This window comes from Callithrix jacchus, chromosome 9 (genome assembly GCF_049354715.1).
Source record: "Callithrix jacchus isolate 240 chromosome 9, calJac240_pri, whole genome shotgun sequence".
NCBI classification, from domain to species: domain Eukaryota; kingdom Metazoa; phylum Chordata; class Mammalia; order Primates; family Cebidae; genus Callithrix; species Callithrix jacchus.
In genome coordinates, this window is record NC_133510.1 from 65,941,502 (window position 1) to 65,962,345 (window position 20,844).

The window sequence follows — 20,844 nt, forward strand, 5'->3', positions numbered from 1 at the left end:
ATATTTTTTTGTAACTCTCTGCCTCAGTTTTCCAGTCTCTTAGCAAGTGCTTTAAAAAACACTGATATAAAACAATAAGGCTAAAGGCCAGGCATGGTGGCTCACGCCTGTAAACCCAGCACTTTGGGAGGCCGAGGTGGGCAGATCACTTGAGGTCAGGAGTTCAAAACCAGCCTGGCTAACAGGGCGAAACCCCGTTTCTACTAAAAATACAAAAATTACCTGGGCGTGGTGGCGAGTGCCTTTAGTCCCAGCTACTCAGGAGACTGAGGCATGAGAATCTCTTGAACCCAGGAGGCAAAGGTTGCAGTGATCCGAAATCACACCACTGCACTACAGCCTGGGCAACAGAGCAAGACCCTGTCTAAAAAAAAAAAGCATAAGATTTGAAACAATAAGGCTAATTAGTTTAAGGTTATAGAGGGGTACATATATGCTTTCTAAATATCCTTTCAGAACATTTAATTTACTTATAATGAGATAATATATGCTAAGCTGTTGTTATGCTAAATAATTCAATGGAAAATTAGTTCAGAATTTGTGAACTTTTTTTTTTTTTGAGACATAGTCCCAGGCTGGAGGGCAGTGGTGTGATCATAGTTCACTACAACCTTGAATTCCTGGGCTCAAGGGATCCTCCCATCTCAGTCTCCTGAGCTCTGAAGTAGCTGGGACTACAGGCACGCACCACTACGCGTGGCTAATTTTTTTTTTTTTTTTTTTAGAAACGGTCTTGTGGCTGGACGCAGTGGCTCATGCCTGTAATCCCAGCACTTTGGGAGGCCAAGGCAGGCGGATCAGCCGAGTTTGGGGGTTCAGGACCAGCCTGACCAACAAAGAGAAACCCTGTTTCTACAAAAATACAAAATTAGCCAGATGTAGTGGTGCATGCCTGTAATCCCAGCATTTCAGGAGGCTGAGGCAGGAGAATCGCTTGAACCCGGGAGGCTTGGGATTATGGGTGTGAGCCATGGCGCCTGGCCTAGGAACAGAAATTTTAATACCTAAATAATCTGCCTCGTAAAACTTGAGTAGTCTACTTTGTTTTCTGGGGTTCCCATAACCTGCATTATAGTCTCACAGTTCATGTGTTAACTGGAATCTTAAGTCAGTTTGCTAGATGTAATGCAAATCAGAGCAGCATTGAGTATCCTACGGAGAATGTAAAATGTTGAGACCACTGTGGCAAAGAGCTTGTGTTTGTACTCTTTGCTTAATAGCAGCTAAATTATTTTAGAGTCTGAAAAGTGGTAACCAAAGTTGTGTGGTTAGAAGAGAACTGTTTGCGCCGGGCGCGGTGGCTCACGCCTATAATCCCAGCACTGTGGGAGGCCGAGGCGAGTGGATCATGAGGTCAAGAGATCGAGACCATCCTGGTCAACATGGTGAAACCCTGTCTCTACTACAAATACAAAAAATTAGCTGGGCATGGTGGTGCACGCCTGAAGTCCCAGCTACTCGGGAGGCTGAGGCAAGAGAATTGCTTGAACCCAGGAGGTGGAGGTTGCGGTGAGCCGAGATCGCGCCATTGCACTCCAGTCTGGGTAACAAGAGTGAAACTCCGTCTCAAAAAAAAAAAAGAAGAAGAAGAGAGCTGTTTGCGTTTAATGTCTTTTTATTGTCATAAAGAAATGGAACCCATAGAGCTCTGTGTGAGTGCCTAAGTTTTTCAGTTTATTTGTACTGAGCTGAAAGGTACTCAATACCTGCTAAACTTGGTTTCAACTCTATATTCCCTTTGTGATACGTGGCTGGGGCAATTTCTAATTGTTTAATATAAGCATAATTGTTGTGAGGGAGCATTTATAGGATTCCAAAAATGGGTCCTGGAAGGTAACAAAAGGAGGAGCTATTTTGAATTGCCTGTTTTACCTTGTGTGTTGATATAAGTTTAAGTTTCCGCCATGTTTGTTTTCTATATGAAGTGGTTTATAATTTTATAATTTTGTTTTTAATGAATGACAGGTTCTTATATTGCCCAGGCTGGCTTCAAACTCATAGCCTTGCCATTATCCAGAGATAACCATGATTAACATTTTGATGTTAATTTTCTTATTTTTTCTATGCTTATTATTTCATTTGCTTTTTTTTTTTTTTTTTTTTTTTGAGACGGAGTTTTGCTCTTGCTGCCCAGGATGGAATCCAATAGCGTGATTTTGGCTCACCACAACCTCCACTTCCTGGGTTCAAGTGATTCTCCTGCCTCAGCCTCCTGAGTAGCTGAGATTACAGGCATGTGCCACCATGCCTCGTTAATTTTTGTGTTTTTAGTAGAGACGGGGTTTCCACCATGTTGGTCAGGTTGGTCTTGAACTCCTGACCTCAGGTGATCCGCCTGCCACAGCCTTCCAAAGTGCTGGGATTACAGGTGTGAGCCACCTCACCTGACCCAAAATGTTACTCTTTATAACTTAAATATAGTTTATTATAAGGCAGTACCTTAATTTGTATTTATCCATTCTTAAATGTTTAATTCTTGTCCTTTTTTGGTCATAAAAATGACTGTGATAAACACTTTAATGCAAAAATGGTCCACATGTCTGGTTTTATCTTAGAGAGTCTGAAAGAAGAATGAATTGTTCAAAAGGTATAAAACATTTTAAGGCATTTAATGTAAATATTACGAAATTGACTTCCAGAAAGACTGTCCAACTGTGTACTCCCAAAACTACTATATAAAAATGCCCTTTCTGCTGAACAAGCTATTGGCATACTCTTGTACTTGAATATATATCTTTTTTTTTTTTTGAGAGTTGCCCAGGCTGGAGTGCAATGGTGCCATCTTGGCTCACCACAACCTCTGCCTCCCCGGTTCAAGTGATTCTCCTGCCTCAGCCTCCCCAATAGCTGGGATTACAAGGCATGTGCCACCATGCCTGGCTAATTTTCTATTTTTAGTAGACATGGGGTTTCTCCATGTTGGTCAGGCTGGTCTTGAACTCCTGACCTCAGCTGATCCAGCTTGGCCTCCCAAAGTGCTGGGATTACAGGCGTGAGCCACCACACCTGGCCTTGAATATATGTCTTAACAGCTGTAGGTGAGGTTTTGTTTTTAAGGTTTGATTAAGGGTTAACTAGACAAATTCCTCCCTCCTCCCCATTTTTAGCACTGTAACCAAAAACTACAGAGCTTCATGTTATTTGGGTGATAAAAGCATAGACTTAGTTGGCTGTGGTCATTAAGTACCTTAGACACAACATAGTCATAAATATGGATTTAAAATATGTGTAGCCTTAAATATGTAAATACTTGAATAGCGAATATTTTGTGGATCCAGCAGCTTTCTGCAGAAACCTGAAGTTAAGTGCAAACTTGAATATAGACTTTAAATATTTATTAAATATTAAATCAATAAATATTTATTGAATATCTCCTATGTTATGAGAAGAAAGGCTTCCTGCAGTTTTAACCTAGATCTCTATATTCTATCCCATTCCTCTTTTGATTACAGATAATACAGCCATTCCCTTTTTAGTTAGGAAACTAAAATAGCCCTCATCCAGTCGCTAACACATCAGCCTTTCATTTTCCTTTAATAGCAGTTATCTGCTGTTAATCTGAAATTATTTTGCTTACTTGCATTTTGTTCGTTTCTTCCTTTTAGAATGTAAGTAAATTCTATGAGGGCAGAAATCTTGTCCGTCTCCTTTACTCTTGAATTACTTGGGCCTAGGGCATATGGGGCTGTACACAGATACTGAGTAAAATATTTGTGAATTAATGAATTTTAAAACTAACTAAATGTGTATAATCCAAAAAGCAAATTATGATTATTAATTTCAAACTTCTTCCTTGGTAAATCTTTTACCAAGACTGTTAATTCTTCCCCTTTTTTTTGGAGACAGTCTCCCTCTGTTGCCCAGGCTGGAGTGCAGTAGCGTGATCTAGGCTCACTGCAGCCTCCACCTCCCAGGTTCTAAGCAATTCTCCTGCTTAGAGTAGCTGGGTGCATACCACACCCGGCTAATTTTGTATTTTTAGTAGAGACAGGGTTTCGCCATGTTGGCCAGGTGGTCTCGAATTCCTGACCTCAAGTGATCCACCTGCCTCGCCTCCCAAAGTGCTGGGATTGCAGGTGAGCCACTGCACCCGGCCAACTCCTCTTTTTTATAATCTGGAGTTACTAACAAAATAATTTGATAAATGACTGTATACAGTAGCATCTAAATGATATGTATACTGATCAACCTCTGACTAATCAAACTTGTAAATTAAGCCATCATTCTTAATGATGTTGGTTTCTTTTTTGATAGATGAGTAAAAAATTATTTCTGTGTAAAGGCCTATTGTCTTTTTATTTTTGTATCCACTTTGCCTAGCACTTGATAGTTCCTTATTAGTGGGTTCTGAATGAATGAATGATAGTCTTAACGTCTTCCAGGTTTTTATGACTCTTTGATACTTACAGTGCATGCTTGTAGTGTTTTTGTACCTAGCAGTATCTGTTGTTTGTCATTAGGAACCTGACAACAGGCCCCTGGATGTGTTTGTATGTGGCTTTTATTCCTTGCTTAGAGTTGGGCCATCTTATTAACATCAGTTGGGTGCTAGAGAAATGATCACATCCCACTGTGTCTGCATTATTTTTTCTTATTATGTTATAATGGTAATATCACACCAGGTTTAGAGAATTTACTTTGTAGTCCTCAGTGATAGACTCAATGCTTAGTATATTAAAAGATACAGATGTAGATAGACATGTACATGTACATAAAGAGAGAATCTGTTTTCTTGCACAATTACCATTTTAGGATCTACCTCTGTCTCTAACAAAACTAAAAGATTTTATGAAATTATCTCAGTTATTAAAAATCATCCTCTGAACTTTGGGTTTTCTTCAGTTCTCTCCCAGCATTTAGATTACTTTCTCTTTTGAGTAAATACTAATTTTTAAAAGTCATTTTAAAAATTCTGGTGACTGAATATATGAGCCTTTTCTGCAGATGTTGGCCTCTAAGACAGTCTTTTTATGCATCTTTGTCTTCCTGTTCTAAGGTCTTTGCTGAAAGCATCCCACTTCCCCTTGGCAGTGCTTCTTAATGGGTGTATTCCTCTTCTGTCATTTATTGTTTAGTTCTGTAAAATGCTTATGTTTCATCCTGAAGAATAGGTTGGGAAGGAGATGACACATTGTGAGTGCCTTGCCCAGACACATGATGTATTTGTCAAGCAGTATAGTTACAAATGAGCTGTGAGTTAAATTCTAGTGAGTGGCAGCTTTGGTTTTCAAGATTTCACTTTATGTCTTAGTCTGTTTACACTACAGAAATGTGTTGCTTTTTGTTTTTGAGACAGCATCAGTGAGACCTCACTGATAATTAGAAATTTGTTTTAAGTGTCAGATAGAAATAAGCAAAATGGCATTCTTTGTATGTGGCAATTGATGTAGTAGACTAGGAGTGAAGGAGAAATTAAAAAAAAAAAGATGTTAGCTGGATTTTTTTTAAATGGGGAGAGAGATCATTCTTATTTTTGTTAAATATTTAAACTTTAAAAATCACTTCAGTGTGAAACAATTTTTAAACAAGAATAATGGAAATGACAAGAGGCAAGAGACTGAGGAATGATTTAAGAATAATTGTGGGTGTTTAAGGAGAGAGCCTTCTTCCTCTCATTGTGATCTCCCTTTGGGGAAAATGGTAAAACAAAGGCCAGCAAATTTAGGAGGAAGCAGGAAATCCTAGTTAGTGGCTGTCAGTTGAATATTTAAGAGCAACGAAAATACTTCTGTTAGGTTTTAATGCTTTTTTCCCCCCAAATTTTTTTTTCTTTCAGAAAGACATGATTTTTCATCTCTGTTTCCTAGTAAGTGTGCCACTAAATAAAATTTGGAAGCCATATATTGTGATGTGATTATGCAAAGCCAAGTTACATTTTTAATTTTGTGGTTTGAGGAAAACCATTCCAGAATTTATTTCACCACTTCCTATGCCAGTACTGTCCCACTTCTCAGCCAGAACTCTTTCCCTCCTCTAAATAGGTAGAAAAATGAGAAAATTTAGCATCAAATAATAGAACCAAGATAAAAGTAAGGAATCCTGCCTGATCCTTGTGTTATGTCTCCTCTAGCCCTTGTAGTTTACTTCCTGGTTGAAAATATACAAGACCTTTTTGAAGTAAAATTTTCATTTTATGATTATATTAGGAAAGCGGATTCTGGGACATGTAGTGAAATTATCTCTAGCACAGGAGTTAGGAATTTTTTCAGAGATAAATTGCTTTCCAGATATGCTCTAAGTTTTCAGCCATAATGGTCCTGGTCTTTGCATTTATTTGCTTTTGTTTACTTGTTATTTTTTGTACCATGTTGTAGTTCCAGAAAGTGCTAAAAAAAATCACGTATTTAAAACAAACAAACAAACCAGAAAATCCCCTCATCCTGGGGCTGTGTGAAGAAGAATGAAGCCCTCATTTCCCAGTACCCAATCATCAGCTTGAGCTGGCCTCTCCTAGGAACAGAATTTATTGAAGCAATTTATTCTGGCTAAATGTGATATAAATCTGTGTACATGTATGTACGTACAGGCTCTGTTCCATTATAGCAGTGCTGTAGCGTCAGTTTCCTTCCTAGTTAGATCGTGTTTCTATCACACTGAAAGATGACCAAGAAGCCCCTTCAATTTTATGGGGAACCCCACAATTTTAAACACCAATTATTTGTGGAATTACTGATTAGACAACCAGAAATACTGGTTTCTCACCCCAGAGTGCGTCCTAAGAGAGTAGGAGAGATGTTACCTAGCTACCCACTGGGTTTTAAGCATGGTTTTCCGATTACCAGATTCAGTCTAGCATGTTAACATTTTATTTCAATGTGAGCCTGACAGATTGTCCTGACATTTCAATTTATTTCCAAGATAAAAATTTAAAATTTGGTTGCAGTTCTGAAGTCATTTCCAGGCATATTCAAATTGTAGTTCCTCTCTCATCTTCCCTGGTTCATATTCTTTTGTATACCTTTCTCTTTTATGGAAGGATGTTTGAAAATGTCATTTAGGAGTTTATAAGACTATTTTTATCCCCCACTCCATTTTTTTCTTCCACTCTTGCAAAATACTGTTATCTTTTAGGAATTGTTTTTACTATAATTTGCATTTCTAATCTTTATCCATCTCCACTTCTATTTTTATTTCTAGTTGGGATATGAGAAATTTATCCCACACATTCAGATTGGAATTACTGTTCTTCAACAAAGAATTTCAATAAACACTTTGAGAGTTTAGCTTCAATAATTTAAAAAACAGTATAAACCCTGTTAAAGTCTTCAGAGAAATAGAAGGGATGGATGGTGATGCCTTTTAGTGCCATTTCTTTTATCCCCTGCAGCAGCACACATCTGTTGGCTGCAGCAGAGCAGCCCAAGAACACTGGCCGAGAGCAGCACAAACAGCCGGAACATATTCACCCAGCAAACCCCCAAAGAGTCGACATTTGTTTTATTGCTGCTTTTAAAAACCTAGCCATAAATAGAATCAGAGGGGGGAAGGGCATCGATATTTCTCCATTTGCCACAGACGATTGGTGGGGGGAGTAGGAGGCTGCTGGGTTTTATTTTTATTTTTTTATTAATGAAAACCATTTCCTGTGTAGCCCAATAGGATGGGTGCTTTGTTTTCTTTGGCAATAATATGGGATAAACAGCCCTTGCCAACAGTCTCGTAGTTTATACACCAGGGAGCCAGATTATGGCCCTGTAAAATGGAGCACCCCTCCTATAATCCCTTAATTAATTAAATGACAAATTTTGGTCTTCTCTAGTTCAGAAATATGGCTTCCGCATCGAGCGTTCCGTGAATTTATTGACATAGGGAACTGCACTAGTTGTAATTCAGCAGATTGGAGAAGTGTGTTATATACTGTAGTAGAAAGAGGGAAAATCTAGCAAAGGTTTTAAATTCCTTGACTATTTAGATCTCAATCTTTCTAATTAAAAGTTTCAATTGAGGCACAGTAGATCATATGCCACCTGTCTAATGGGTCTCCCCAAAGTAGCCTGTGTTTACAACTTTGATAGATGGCATTCGTGGAACACCTGTTTCTAGGGTTGATATTTTTGAAGCACTTTTTTTTTTGCTCCAGCATATTTAACATAACTTTTTCCCCCACCTCCCCCTCCTCAGCTCCGCTCTGCTATATGAAATATGGGAGACGACAGACCGTTTGTGTGCAATGCCCCGGGCTGTGGACAGGTACGTTTACAATATACTTTATTGTGAATGTCTCGTTGTGAATCAAAGTGGCTGTTTTATCACTAAGGCAAAGAGTTTAAAGCCGGTATTTTACGTGATCACTGGAGGTAATCAGATCAGAGGATTTGCAGTGTGTAAATCCAAGTTATGAGGAAGTGTAGGCACTCTACTGTAATGAAATCTGCCTTGCTCTCTTCCATATTGTTATTCTACTGGTGTTTGTTTCCCACCACACAGTATGGAAGAATACATGTTGCTCTCTCCTCCTTCTAAAGCTATCCATCTAAATACAAAGCAAGTTTAGAAATGTTTTCTCTTCAGGCGGGGTGCACTGGATCACACCTGTAATCCCAGCACTTTGGGAGGCGGTGACAGGCAGATTACCTGAGGTCGGGAGTTTGAGACCAGCCTGGCCAAAACCCCATCCCTACTAAAAATACAAAATTAGTCAGGCGTGGTGGCACATGCCTATAATCCCAACTACGCAAAAGGCTGAGGCAGGAGAATCGCTTGAACCCAGGAGGTGGAGGTTGTGGTGAGCCAAGATTGTACCACTGCACTCCAGCCTGGATGACAAGAGTGAAACTCCGTCTAAAAAAAAAAAAAAGATGTTTTCTCTTCAACTTGCATGGATGTAAAAGTCTGCCAGCTGAGAATGTACACATTCATTGTGAACCTCAATTTGCCAGAATCTATTTGAATTTTGTAAATAAAGAAAAAAAAGTCTCTTTTGACTGTTGATCCAGAAAATCATTGTTAGCAGCTACAGCAGTTATCTATCTAGGAAAGACAAATCCAATATAGAACTTGAGATCTCACAGCATTATATAAACATTTTCTCTGTGTAATGCCATAAATGCATTGTTCTATGTGTCAGCTGTCACATAATTATATTCATATGTGTATATCGTATGTCATTTTTCATCATATGCCTTTTTAATAAAGTAATTTTGTTGAAGTTGCCTTTTTTTCATTTTGCATCTTCTTAACTGTTCTTCCTAGACCTTCCCCTATTGCCGTGTTCCACAAAGGATGAAGAAAGGAATAAAAAGGAAGTTTTATTTGCCTTCGTTAATTCATTTTATAGAACTTAAAGGGTTGAGTTTCTGTTCACTTAGGAATGTGTCATGTGACTGTCCACTGACACCGGTGGTATATGAGATTACAGACTAGTTATATTAAACATTGTAAATATCTGGACAAAAAGAAGAGCTAAATTTCAGAGATTCCTATGAATTTGAGAGGTAGATAAAATGGGGATGGTGACAAGGAATGAACAGAAGGAAGATTCCAAATTCCAGTAAATGCTAAAATTTTCAAAAAAGACCAATAAGGCATTGTATTCTTCAGTATTTGGCATCCTAGGGTGGATTTCCTTTTTTATTTATTTATTTATTTATCTTTTTTATATTTTCCCAATGGCTTTAGCAGTGAGCTTTTGCAGCAATACCTTGGGAAAGGCTAACGGGCCTCCCTGCCTCAGCAGATTTCCTTTCATGTCAAAGTTTTCAACTTTATTATTAACTGCATGTTTTCCCATTTTTTAAAAAATATATATCCATATATGGATATATATGAATATTTTCAGTAAAAGCCAGTTGGGAAAATAGAATACATTTGTTTGACTTTTCAGACAGCTTTATTAAAATACATTTCTAAAAATGATCTCTCCTAGCCCAGTGTGGTAGCTTGTGCCGTAATTCCAGCACTTTCAGTGTCCAAGGCAGGGCATTTGCTTGAGCTCAGGAGTTTGAGACCAGCCTGGACAACATAGCAAGACCCTGTCTCTGCAAAAAAAAAAAAAAAAAAAAAAATTAAAAATTAGCCAGGCAGGCCGGGCGCGGTGGCTCAAGCCTGTAATCCCAGCACTTTGGGAGGCCGAGGCGGGTGGATCACGAGGTCAAGAGATCGAGACCATCCTGGTCAACAAGGTGAAACCCCGTCTCTACTAAAAATACAAAAATTAGCTGGGCATGGTGGCGCACGCCTGTAATCCCAGCTACTCGGGAGGCTGAGGCAGGAGAATTGCCTGAACCCAGGAGGCGGAGGTTGCGGTGAGCCGAGATTGTGCCATTGCACTCCAGCCTGGGTAACAAGAGCGAAACTCTGTCTCAAAAAAAAAAAAAAATTAGCCAGGCATGTTGGCACATGCCTGTAGTCCCAGCTACTTGGGAGGCTGATGCAGGAGGATCACATGAGTCCAGGTGTGTGAGGCTGCATGATCATGCCACTGCACTCCAGCCTGGGCAACAGGGCAAGACACTGTCTCAAAATAAATAAATTTTTTAAAAAATGATCTTTCCAAATTTTTACATGTGAATCAAATAATACTATTTACTCTGATGCTTGCAACCAATACCTGGTACCTTTTTAAATTCTTGCTTTTACACTTTTACTTGAAAAATATGCATTTTTGGTGAAAAGATTTTTCTCATACTTACCATTATTTTTCTTCACTTATTATTTAAGCTACTCAACTCCTGAACTCCCCTTATATGTTATATGCTTAAAACCACCGACAAGGACTTTGCAAAGAAGTAGAAATAGATGGTAAAAATAAGGAATACACAGGAAAAGCATCTCTTTACGCTTTCCGAGGAAGAAAGATATAAACATCTCTTCAAGCTGTCTCATCAGAAGAGAGCAGTGTCCACTGAAATTTGTGAAATGTCACAGATTTGTGAAATTTGTTTTTGTTTTGCTCTGTTTTGGACCAGAGGTAGGAAAATAGTAGGGACTCTTGACTTTGGTTCCTTTTGGTAAGGTTGGGTTCCATTTACCAGAAGCCATTTCCTTCCCCCACATCTCTCTCCTGTTCCTGAATTACTCGTTGGTATTTTGATTATTAGGATTCATTATAACCTCTGGCTTAGGTTCTAAAAGCTTTTTTCCCCTCAGTAGGAAGGTGAGTGTGGAACATTGCTACCTTCTTCTTTTGGATTCAAGGTACTTGTTTCATAGAAAAAGGATACAAAAGTACAACTTAAGGCTTTGAAGGTAGTATGATTCATCTCATCCCTTTACCTCCTTTGCATGTCAGATCTTTATAGTCAGGTAAGATTATAGCTCTTTAGTTATATTTAGTCTCTTCCAAGTTTTTCCCACTATCTGGTAACAAACAGCTCTAGATTGGGATCTCTACAAGATTTACTGTGATTGCTTTATGTGATATGAAATAGTGAAAATCTGGCAGAGAAAATAAATTTGGTAAAGTGAACTACCCTTGACCTGTCATCCAACTTACTTAATATCCCTTGAGAATGGTTTCATTCTGGAGCCACCTTGAGCCTTTGAAGCTATTTATAATCCATTTGTCATTGATTCAAGTTCTTTTTTCCAGAAATGGTAGAATAATAAAAAGGCTATGTAAGTCCCAGGATGGGTAATAAGGACCATGATAATTTTTGCAAGACATGGTTTAGAACCTGCTACCATAGAAGTCTCAAAAAGCAGTGGTTTCTACCAGGTAGAGGAAGTAGGAATGAAAACAATTATAATTCAGGATACTGTTTCTTAAAAAACAAACAAAACTATAGGAATCTTGCATTATTTCAGTATCTGTTCATTGCCCAGACTTTACCCTATACATTCCTAAAGTCAGACATCATCCTCTGCCTTAATATTAAGGGAAGGTGAAAGGAAAATTCACCTAAAATAGACTAGTGGATTATGCTCTTCACTATATAATCAAAACCACTAGGCTTTCAATGGATACGTAAACATGTTTTGGTTGCTAGGTCTTTAATGGCTGTTATTTTTGGATTCTGTTCATGATCCACTTCCCAACAGTAAGTCTGATGTGACACAGCTGAGTTCTAAATGTGCTGCATGTACTTTAAAAAAAAAGCTGCTGAAGGTTGTGCTGTCTGCATTCTTACCGGAAAAGACAGGTGATAGGGTTTTTTAGGCCTGTTAATCCTATTCTCCTGTTGAGATTTTTTTGTTTCTCTTGAGGCCTCATCAACCTTATGAAGAGGAACTCAGGGAAAGCAATATCTCTGCTAATACCTTTCTGTGGAATGTGGTAGCAGGAGTAGTTAATAGAGCTGCCTCCTGAGAATGGAGTTAGTGTTGTTAAGGCAACAGTGCCCCAGATACCCTCTTGGCAGAGGGGTGGTTGAATCTGAGTTGTATTCGTTTTTGAAATGTTTATAAGATAGCATCTTAAAGACATTGTGACTATAAAACAGCTTTGTATTGTTAAAATAATAGAAATATAGTTTGGTACTGAATCTGTTAATAGGAAGTCTTAAAAGTTTTTAATACTTTTGGAGGACACTTTTACTTGAATATGGATTATAAAGTTGTTCCATTGCATGTGGAAGCAGGAATACATACTATGTCTCTGTCACTAATCTTGAATTTTAGATGTTATTTCATGTGGATGCATTATATAACTTACCTTTAGGATGCTTTATGCCCAGTTTTTTATTTCGGGGATCAACAAATTCTTTATTCCTATGCCTCCCTCTCAGGCACATGACACAGGTTTGCAGTATAAGTTATGAAATTTAAGTAGTCCTTCTGGTTACCATAATCAAGTGTTTGAATAGAAGCTGGTCATAATCAGCTTATTTCTTAGAATGTCAATTTCCTTAAGAACAGGAACACATTTCCTCTGAGGAAATATTACTTATGGAGAGTAAGTATCATCCTGCTCTTAGTCAGTAAGAAACGTTTCTGTCATAACTATATTCTCTATCACCTGTCCTTTTTTTATTTATTTTTTTTGAGAGGACTTTCGCTCTTATTGCCGAGGCTAGAGTGCAGTGGTGCGATCTCGGCTCACCGCAACCTCTGCCTCCTGGGTTCAAGCAATTCTCCTGCCTCAGCCTCCCTAGTAGCTGGGATTACAGGCGCCACCACACCTGGCTAATTTTTTTTTTTTTTTTGTATTTTTAGTAGAGAAGGGGTTTGGCCATGTTGGCCAGGCTTGACCTCCCAAAGTGCTGTGATTACAGACGTGAGCCACTACGCCCAGCCCACTTCTGTCCTTTTAAGGAAAAATCCTTTGATTATTTCTCTGTCCAGTGTGACCCTGAGGGGCTATTACTCTTTTTTTCCTCAAAGATACCTACTATCAGATCTTCTTTTCTTCTCCCAGAGGTCATTTAGGTACAGGTTGAAATTCTCTTCATATCTTTCTGTGACAGGAAACATATAACTAACTCATAGACCTCTGGGGCCTGCTTTTCCTTTCTAAGGCCAACAATAGTGATGGAGCCTAGTTGTGATGGGATTGAGGGCAGCTTCTTGTACTTCCTTATCTTGTCATATAATAGGAATAATGTTTATGGTGTTGTAGTCCTGGCTTCACTTGGCATTTATCCAACCTCCAAAGCTGTTTATTGCTTCGTATCCTCTGCCTCCATGAACATTATCCCTTAAATCTCTATTGCTCTGTAATATATGAGGCAACAAATAGCTCCTATGATTGGTTAAAGGCTGGCATGCTGCAAAGGTATATGTTTTATTGCCTATATAACACAAATCTATAGAGATTATTCCTGTTATCCCAGCCCTCCCATTAAATGGGCCATACTGGTACTGTGGGACTCTGGATCTTCAATTCTATCCCTTTGGCAAGTTTCCCTATTACCTTGCATAACCACAAAAGAAAAGCAGGAGAGAATGAGTTGGTGGTGATTACTGATTCTTTATTGTTAGGGAAGCATCTTCAATTGGAGAATTACAAGTGGAAGCAATGGCTCTGGTAGGTAAATGCCATTTGTGGTAGTATATGCTATGTTTACATGTTTCGACAGGTGAAAGCAATTTCAGGCAAACAAATAAGCCTTTTTTCCCCATCCTCTGCCAAGAGTTTTTAAAAATTCTAATTTTTATTTAATAATTCATATTTCATTCAATAATTCATCTAGTTCCCATCTGGTAAGAGTGCCTACATGCTGTCAGGCAGCTGAAAATACAAGGCATTATACACAAATTAGGCCAAATGCTAACCTTATTTTTTGTAATATGTTGACTTTGTAATAACTTTCAGTTCACTCTCTGGATGCTTCAGTAACCTGTGGCGGAAGTAAACCACTCTTATGCATTGTATAGACAAAATTGGGACTGGATTTTTTTTTTTTTTTTTTTTGAGATGGAGTCTCACTCTGTTGCCCAGGCTGGAGCACAGTAGTGCGATCTTGGCTCATTGCAAACTCCACCTCCCAGGTTCAAGTGATTCTCTTGCCTCAGTCTCTCCAGTAGCTGGGACTACAAGTGCCCACCACCATGCCCAGCTAATTTTTGTATGTTTTAGTAGAAATGGGGTGTTGCCATGTTGGCCAGGCTGGTCTCAAACTCCTGACCTCAGGTGATCCACCCACCTTGGCCTCCCAAAGTGCTTTGATTACAGGCATGAGCCACTGCACCTGGCCTGGGACTTGGATTTTTAAAATGTAGAGACGTAGTTAAACTCAGGTTTCTTAATGTCATATCTAATACTCTTGACACTTGCCCTTAGAAACATATAGTTGTTTTTTTTGTTTTTCATGTTATATTTAAACAAATATATGTATGTTTACTAGAGCATAGTAGATTAAAAGCATCCTTGCTCTGGTCTGCCCCTCCCAAAAAAGGCTGTATGAATCTAATTGGCAATATACCCATTATAAATCAAGTTGACATTTTTCAGTTATTTACTCTTGTTTTTCTTAGATATAAGTTAGTATTTGAAATGGGAGCTCAGAAACTGTTCTCAGAGTATTCCTGTTTTAAAAAAAATAGAATCCTGTCTTTGTAGCTAAGTTCTTCCTAAATTAAGAGGCCTCTTTCCTACTCCCTTCTTTTACAGACTGCTGAGTTTACAAAGTGCCTTTTGAATCTGAGAGCCTGTCTTTCATTTATCCTTCTTTTGCCACCCTAGCAAAACTACATATAGAATATAGCTAGGTTGTTGACTTACAAGATATTGTTATTGTATAGAATTCTTCATTCATTTATCAAGCAGTCTTCCAGCTAATGCCGCAGATTAAAAAGCAGGCAGCATACTCTCTCTCTCTGGTTTGCGTATTTCTTTAATGCAGATTGACTTGCTCAGCAGTCGCATTCTGTCTGAAGCCCTTGTTAGGGCCTCTCTGTATGTGGATTCATAACACATCTGTGTGTACATCTACAGTGCTGTATAAATAATAATAAGTAATCACCAGATGGCCTATAACTGCTCCTTTGGACCTGCTGGGTCTCTTGAAGCTGTTAGTAAAGTCGTCTGGCGTTTTGCTGGGGAAAACTTGTCATAGATTTATTTCTAAAAAAATTCAAACTCACAACTGGGTGTTTAGGACTAGATATTGCTGTCTGTGTTGTAAATATTTAACAGGCTTTGTACAATGACAAGTAAAAGCGCCATTACTAACCACATACAGTGGCTGTGGAGCTCTTCTTCCCTCCTGGCCATTTAGAAAGGAAAAGAAATGCCAATAAATTGTACATTATGAACAAGGTACAAGAGATGCTCTCTGGAAGATTTTTCTGAAGAGAAAAACAATTTCAACATTCTGCTCAAAGGGTTGTGACTATGCAAACTTAAGCTTTTTAACTATATGCCAGTGACTTAAACTCAATACCACTTTTATTTATTTATCTTTTTAGAGATAGGGTCTTGTTCTGTCACCCAGGCTGGAGTATAGTACATTCATAACTCACTGAAGCCTCCAACTCCTGGGCTCAGGCAGTCTTCCTGCTTCAGCCTCCTGAGTAGCTGGGACTACAGGTGCACACCACCATGCCTGGCTAATTTTATGTTTTTATTTTTAAAGACACAGTCTTGCTGTGCTGTCCAGGCTGTTCTCAAACTCCTAGCCTAAAGCAGTCATCTCACTAAGGCTCTCAAGTAGTTGGGATAACAGTTGTTAGCAACCGCATCTGGCCCAAAGTCCCTTTTAAATTGGACTTTATAATATTTTAAGAAAATTATGGATTACAGTCATATTAAGAGTTTGATCTGAATAGAGTCTTTATCACCAAATGACAAACCTTTCTGAAAGAGTGACAGTGCTATTTGACATTTGGTTAAATGTCAGGCCTTTGGTTATGTCTAAAAACTGAATACATAAAGTATAGTGTTTGCCAATATTATTTATAAAGCAAAACATCTCTGTTTTTGTCCTGTTTCCGTTAATTTTTGTGAAAAGGTTATGTATTTTGTTTGGGGAAAACTTTTATTCTGGTTTTCTGCTTATGATTTTCTGTGCTGTTTTGCTAATCCCTTTGCTTCAGTACCTATTGTATTAGTGTGCTTAGTACAATAATACATATTTTAAAAATCACGATAGAACCGATTACTTCTAAATTTGAGGGGTTTTTTTGTTTGTTTGTTTGCTTATATGATAACAAAAAATGTTTTAAATGGTATCTTAACTCTCAAACCTAATTTTATTATGTCTATTGAGGGTTTAATCTATTTGACCACAGAGAACTTGTCATTTAAATTATAGCACATGGCTCTTTCTTTTGAGGTAGAATGTGTAGAATCCTTTGCTGTTTCAAAATTTCATCTTGAAGAATTGACATACAAGTTGTGAAGAAGAAATGCTTTTAATAGTTTATTATAGGGAGATGTTGCTTTTTAAAGTTTTCTTTCACAAAATTATCATGTTAAGGATAGGATTTCAAGCAGAAAGCATCATGAAGAAAAGATGGAAGCTTTGAGGTTTATCTCTTTGTAACAGTGCCTTTGTGTTTTTACTTTGAAATTTCTTTGTGTAGTGAAATATGCTACCTTTATATTTGTGCTTTGGTAAGAATCTGGACTATTTGCAATTGTCTGTGAAAGTACAAAGAGAATGAGAATGAATTTTGTGAAATTAGCTCATTCCCAGTCTGGCACACCATGTGCCCTTGTGTGGCTGCTGATTCTGCGGGCAGATTGAAGTGCTGAACCAACTTCTGCTCTAACTGCGCTAATTGCCAGCCGTAATTCCAAGCTTTTAAATCTTGTTGTTCACATCAGTGATGTCAAATTTTGAACAAACATAGCTCTGTCTTTAAATCCCAGTGGAATTTGCAATTCCCTGGATTGAAAGGCAAGAGTTCTTCCTTTTTGCCTTTGAAAAACTTGAGTGGCTGCGCAGGGAAAGTCAGCAGAATAAATCTGCAGCCTTGCTGTGTCCTTTGAGTCATTGTAGAAAGCTGAGTGCTCTGTTCCGCATTCAGCAGATTGGCTGTCAGAGTTGCAGCACTGCTTATCAAAGACACGGTCTCTCAAAGAGCCATTTATGTTATTCCAGAGAGAACCATCCTGTGGCAAAAGGAACACCTCCTTTCTCCTCCCAAGGGTCAGATCTTCTTTTGATACTGGGCAATTATCCCTTGCTTTTCCTGAAAAATAGCTCAATCCACTATAAAGATTGGCACCAGCACAGGTTGCTGACTTGGTTACAATGACAAGCTCTGATTCCTTAGCCACAGGGAGAGGCATCAGGGTGATACTCCTAAGTATGCCAGAGGCTTAATGGGGGTGATTTTTCTGCTGAAAAATTCAGTGTCCCTTATAAGTGTCTTGACTTCTCTTCTCTTTCTCTGAGGGAAATAAATTTATTTTAGTTGTTTGCACACCAGTCACTATAAAATGCTACTGCGTGGTTGTCTTTCCTTCCCTCACTTCCTCAAGCTTCTTTCCTGTCTTTAGTTACTGTCCTTTAGTTAGTGTTTGAGATCAAGCCCTACGGTCTTAATTTTTTACATTTTTACATCCTTTTTATGCAGCTTATCTTGGCTCTTATTAGCCTTTGTACCTGGTGGGGATTATTAATCAGTGTTTCCTCTATTAAAAATAATTAATAGACTTTATTTTTTAGAGCAGTGGTAAGTGTATAGAAAAATTGAGTGGAGACTACAGAGAGTTCCCATATACCTCCTCACTCCACCTCTACCCACAGTTTCCTTTATTGTTAACATCTTACATCAGTGTGCTATATTTTTTACAGTTGTTGCGCCAACATTGATACATTATTATTAGCTAAAGGCCATAGTTTTCATTAGTGTTCACTGCCTATACATTCTGTGGGGTTTCACAAGTGTGTCTACTATGTGTGTATAACATAAATATATACCATATGTATATCACATATGTATCTACTATAATAATACCATATGGAATAGTCTCACTGCCATAAAAATCTTTGTGCTCCACCTATTCATCCCACCCTCCTGAACCCCTGGTAACCACTAATCTTTTTACTGTGTCTGTAGTTTCACTTTTTCTAGAATGTCATGTAGTAGGAATCATATAGCCCTCTAATTTTTTTAAATTGTGAGTAGATAAGCATGTAACTAAAAATTGTTAGGAAAAAAAGGGAGAGAAAATTAGATGTGGGAGGTTCCACAGTTCCAAGTTCTATCTAAAACTCCAAGCATTTATCCAGGGTGATGTAGGTGGCCAGCCTTTCTTTTTCTCTGCTGGGGGTCTCTCTGATGTTATAGGAATTAGCTTGCCTAGTGACATTTTATTGATTCTAGGTGTTAGGAGCAAGGACAAGATGAACACTGAATGGGCTGTATCCGGGGAATCAAGGTATTTGGGTTGAGCAAAAGGAAGTAGAGCATTTGATTCTTTTTCCTTTGATTAGGTTGAGTACAATAACGTCTCCTTCTCTCCCTTCTTTCCATGGGCAGCTTTATATATGATTGAAGAAGATCAGTGCAAAGATTCCCCATACAAAAATAAACTTTTGTAATTCTACACTAATTAAAGATTCATGTAAATTACGAAGTTCTTGGAAAACTATGGAGAACTCTATGGGGGCTATCATTCACACTTCAGTATGAATTGGTTTAATGACAACTATGATATTGCTACATAAAGAAATGGATGTTTTTATTTGGGGTTAGGGGATCACAGATTTAGACTGGCATAGGTAGAATGGTCCCTTAGCAAAGGAGATATTGAAGTTTATGAATATGTACAAGATACACAGATTTACTTTTGCATTTTATTTTGAGATATCTCAGCTTCCTTTACTAGAAGCTCATGCCTGTAATCCCAGCACCTTGGGAGGCCAAGGCAGGAGGATTGCTTGAAGCCAGGGGTTCAAGATGAACCTGGGTAACAAAGTGAGACCCTGATACTACCAAAAAATAAAAATAAAAAATGAACCTATTTGAGAAGTATAAATGTTAAGAATAGCCCAGATAAACACTGGAACCAACTTAATTTGGAAAGAAAGAACCCTTTCCTCCTTTTCCCACTCTGGAAAATTTCAATTGATAAAATACAGGGGAAGGAGAAGTACTGATTTCTTTAGTTCTGGGACTCATGCTTCCTGTCTGCTTAGAATTCTAGCTCCTTGTTATGGAGTAGTATCTTTTTTTTCATAGAGGTAATGTCTCTTTATCCTCTATATTTGACTAAATATAAGAATATGCTAATCTTGGATCAGTTACTTTCTTAACTTGTCAGACTGAACTGACCCTGTGGTAAAGTGAACATTAGTCTAGGGAAGGTTCTTAGCATGATGGTCAGGGTTAACATCAGTTAGTGCAGATTAACAGGTAATGTATGCATATATACATACACAATTTAGAGGAGACATGTTTATATTAGGTATGGGAAAATGATCTTTCTATCCAGAAAGCATACAGGGAAGGGAGAGAATAAAATACAATGAAAATTGTTTGATTTTATTGATACAACAGCAGCAACAACAGCAATAATTTAAGCTCACTGAGCTTTTATCATGTACTATGCCAAAGTACTTTACAGGGATGTTTTATTTAATCCTAGCAACCTCTGAGGGAGAATTACCAAGGAGAAAACTAAAGCTCAGAGAGCTAACTTGTACAGGGTTACTCAGTATTCTGTGATGGAGTTGTAACACAAACCCAGATGGTTAGACTCCAGACCAGCACTCTTAACTACTCTGTTAAATTACTTCCTTATTATTTTTCAGTATGCGCATCTAGCCTAGAAAAAAGTGAGTAAGTAATGTTTTTTTGGATAATGGTCCAAATCAGTCAACTAAGTATTTGATATAGTTTGTTACTGATCTATATATCTGGCTGTCATACCAAAGAGAGCTAAGCTAAATCTGTAGCTGAGCTCTGCCTGTGGGGGGGGGGGAATATATATATATATATAAATTCTTATGAAAATGAAGAAATCTTTCTGCAGCTGCCTCAGCCTTAATGTACAGTGTTTTTTTATTTGCCTGGTAATGCTGCTGAAATGTGTCTACTCTCTGAGGTAAACCAGCATCATTTTGCAGCAAGGACATGATTCTAAAGAGGAAAGAAAATTAATTTTTGCCCAATTAGAAATGTAGAAATGTAGAAATGGGGACCTTCATGGCTTCAGCAACCTCTACTAAAAGGCCCAGAGAAGCATTGTGGGTGTCATCTTTGTGCATTCTAGGCTAGGTTACTTCCTGATCCATATTTCCTTCTTTCTTGCCTTAGTTTTATGCCCATAAGCTCCCACATACAAAGGATGGGTATCTTGCTTTGACTAGTGTCATGTAGTAATTGGGGCTTTTGTTCTGATGGCTGCCGTACCTACTGGTAAGAGGAAATATTACTATTTCACTTTACCACAGGGTCAGTTCAGTCTGACAAGTTAAGAAAGTAACTGATCCAAGATTAGCATATTCTTATATTTAGTCAAATATAGAGGATAAAGAGACATTACCTCTATGAAAAAAAAGATACTACTCC

The 20,844-nt window shown here is 38.1% G+C and overlaps 1 protein-coding gene across 8 annotated transcripts in view; it reads left to right on the forward strand.

Moving 5' to 3' along the window:
* LOC100411313 (cyclic AMP-dependent transcription factor ATF-7) overlaps positions 1-20,844 on the forward strand; it is a 107,489-nt gene that overhangs the window by 15,104 nt on the left and 71,541 nt on the right. For all 8 annotated transcript variants that reach the window (XM_035256574.3, XM_017976105.5, XM_035256578.3 and 5 more), the window contains exon 2: positions 8,122-8,190. In XM_035256574.3, the coding sequence (XP_035112465.1) occupies positions 8,143-8,190 (48 nt within the window). In that variant the 5' untranslated portion in view covers positions 8,122-8,142. The remainder of the gene's footprint in view (positions 1-8,121; positions 8,191-20,844) is intronic.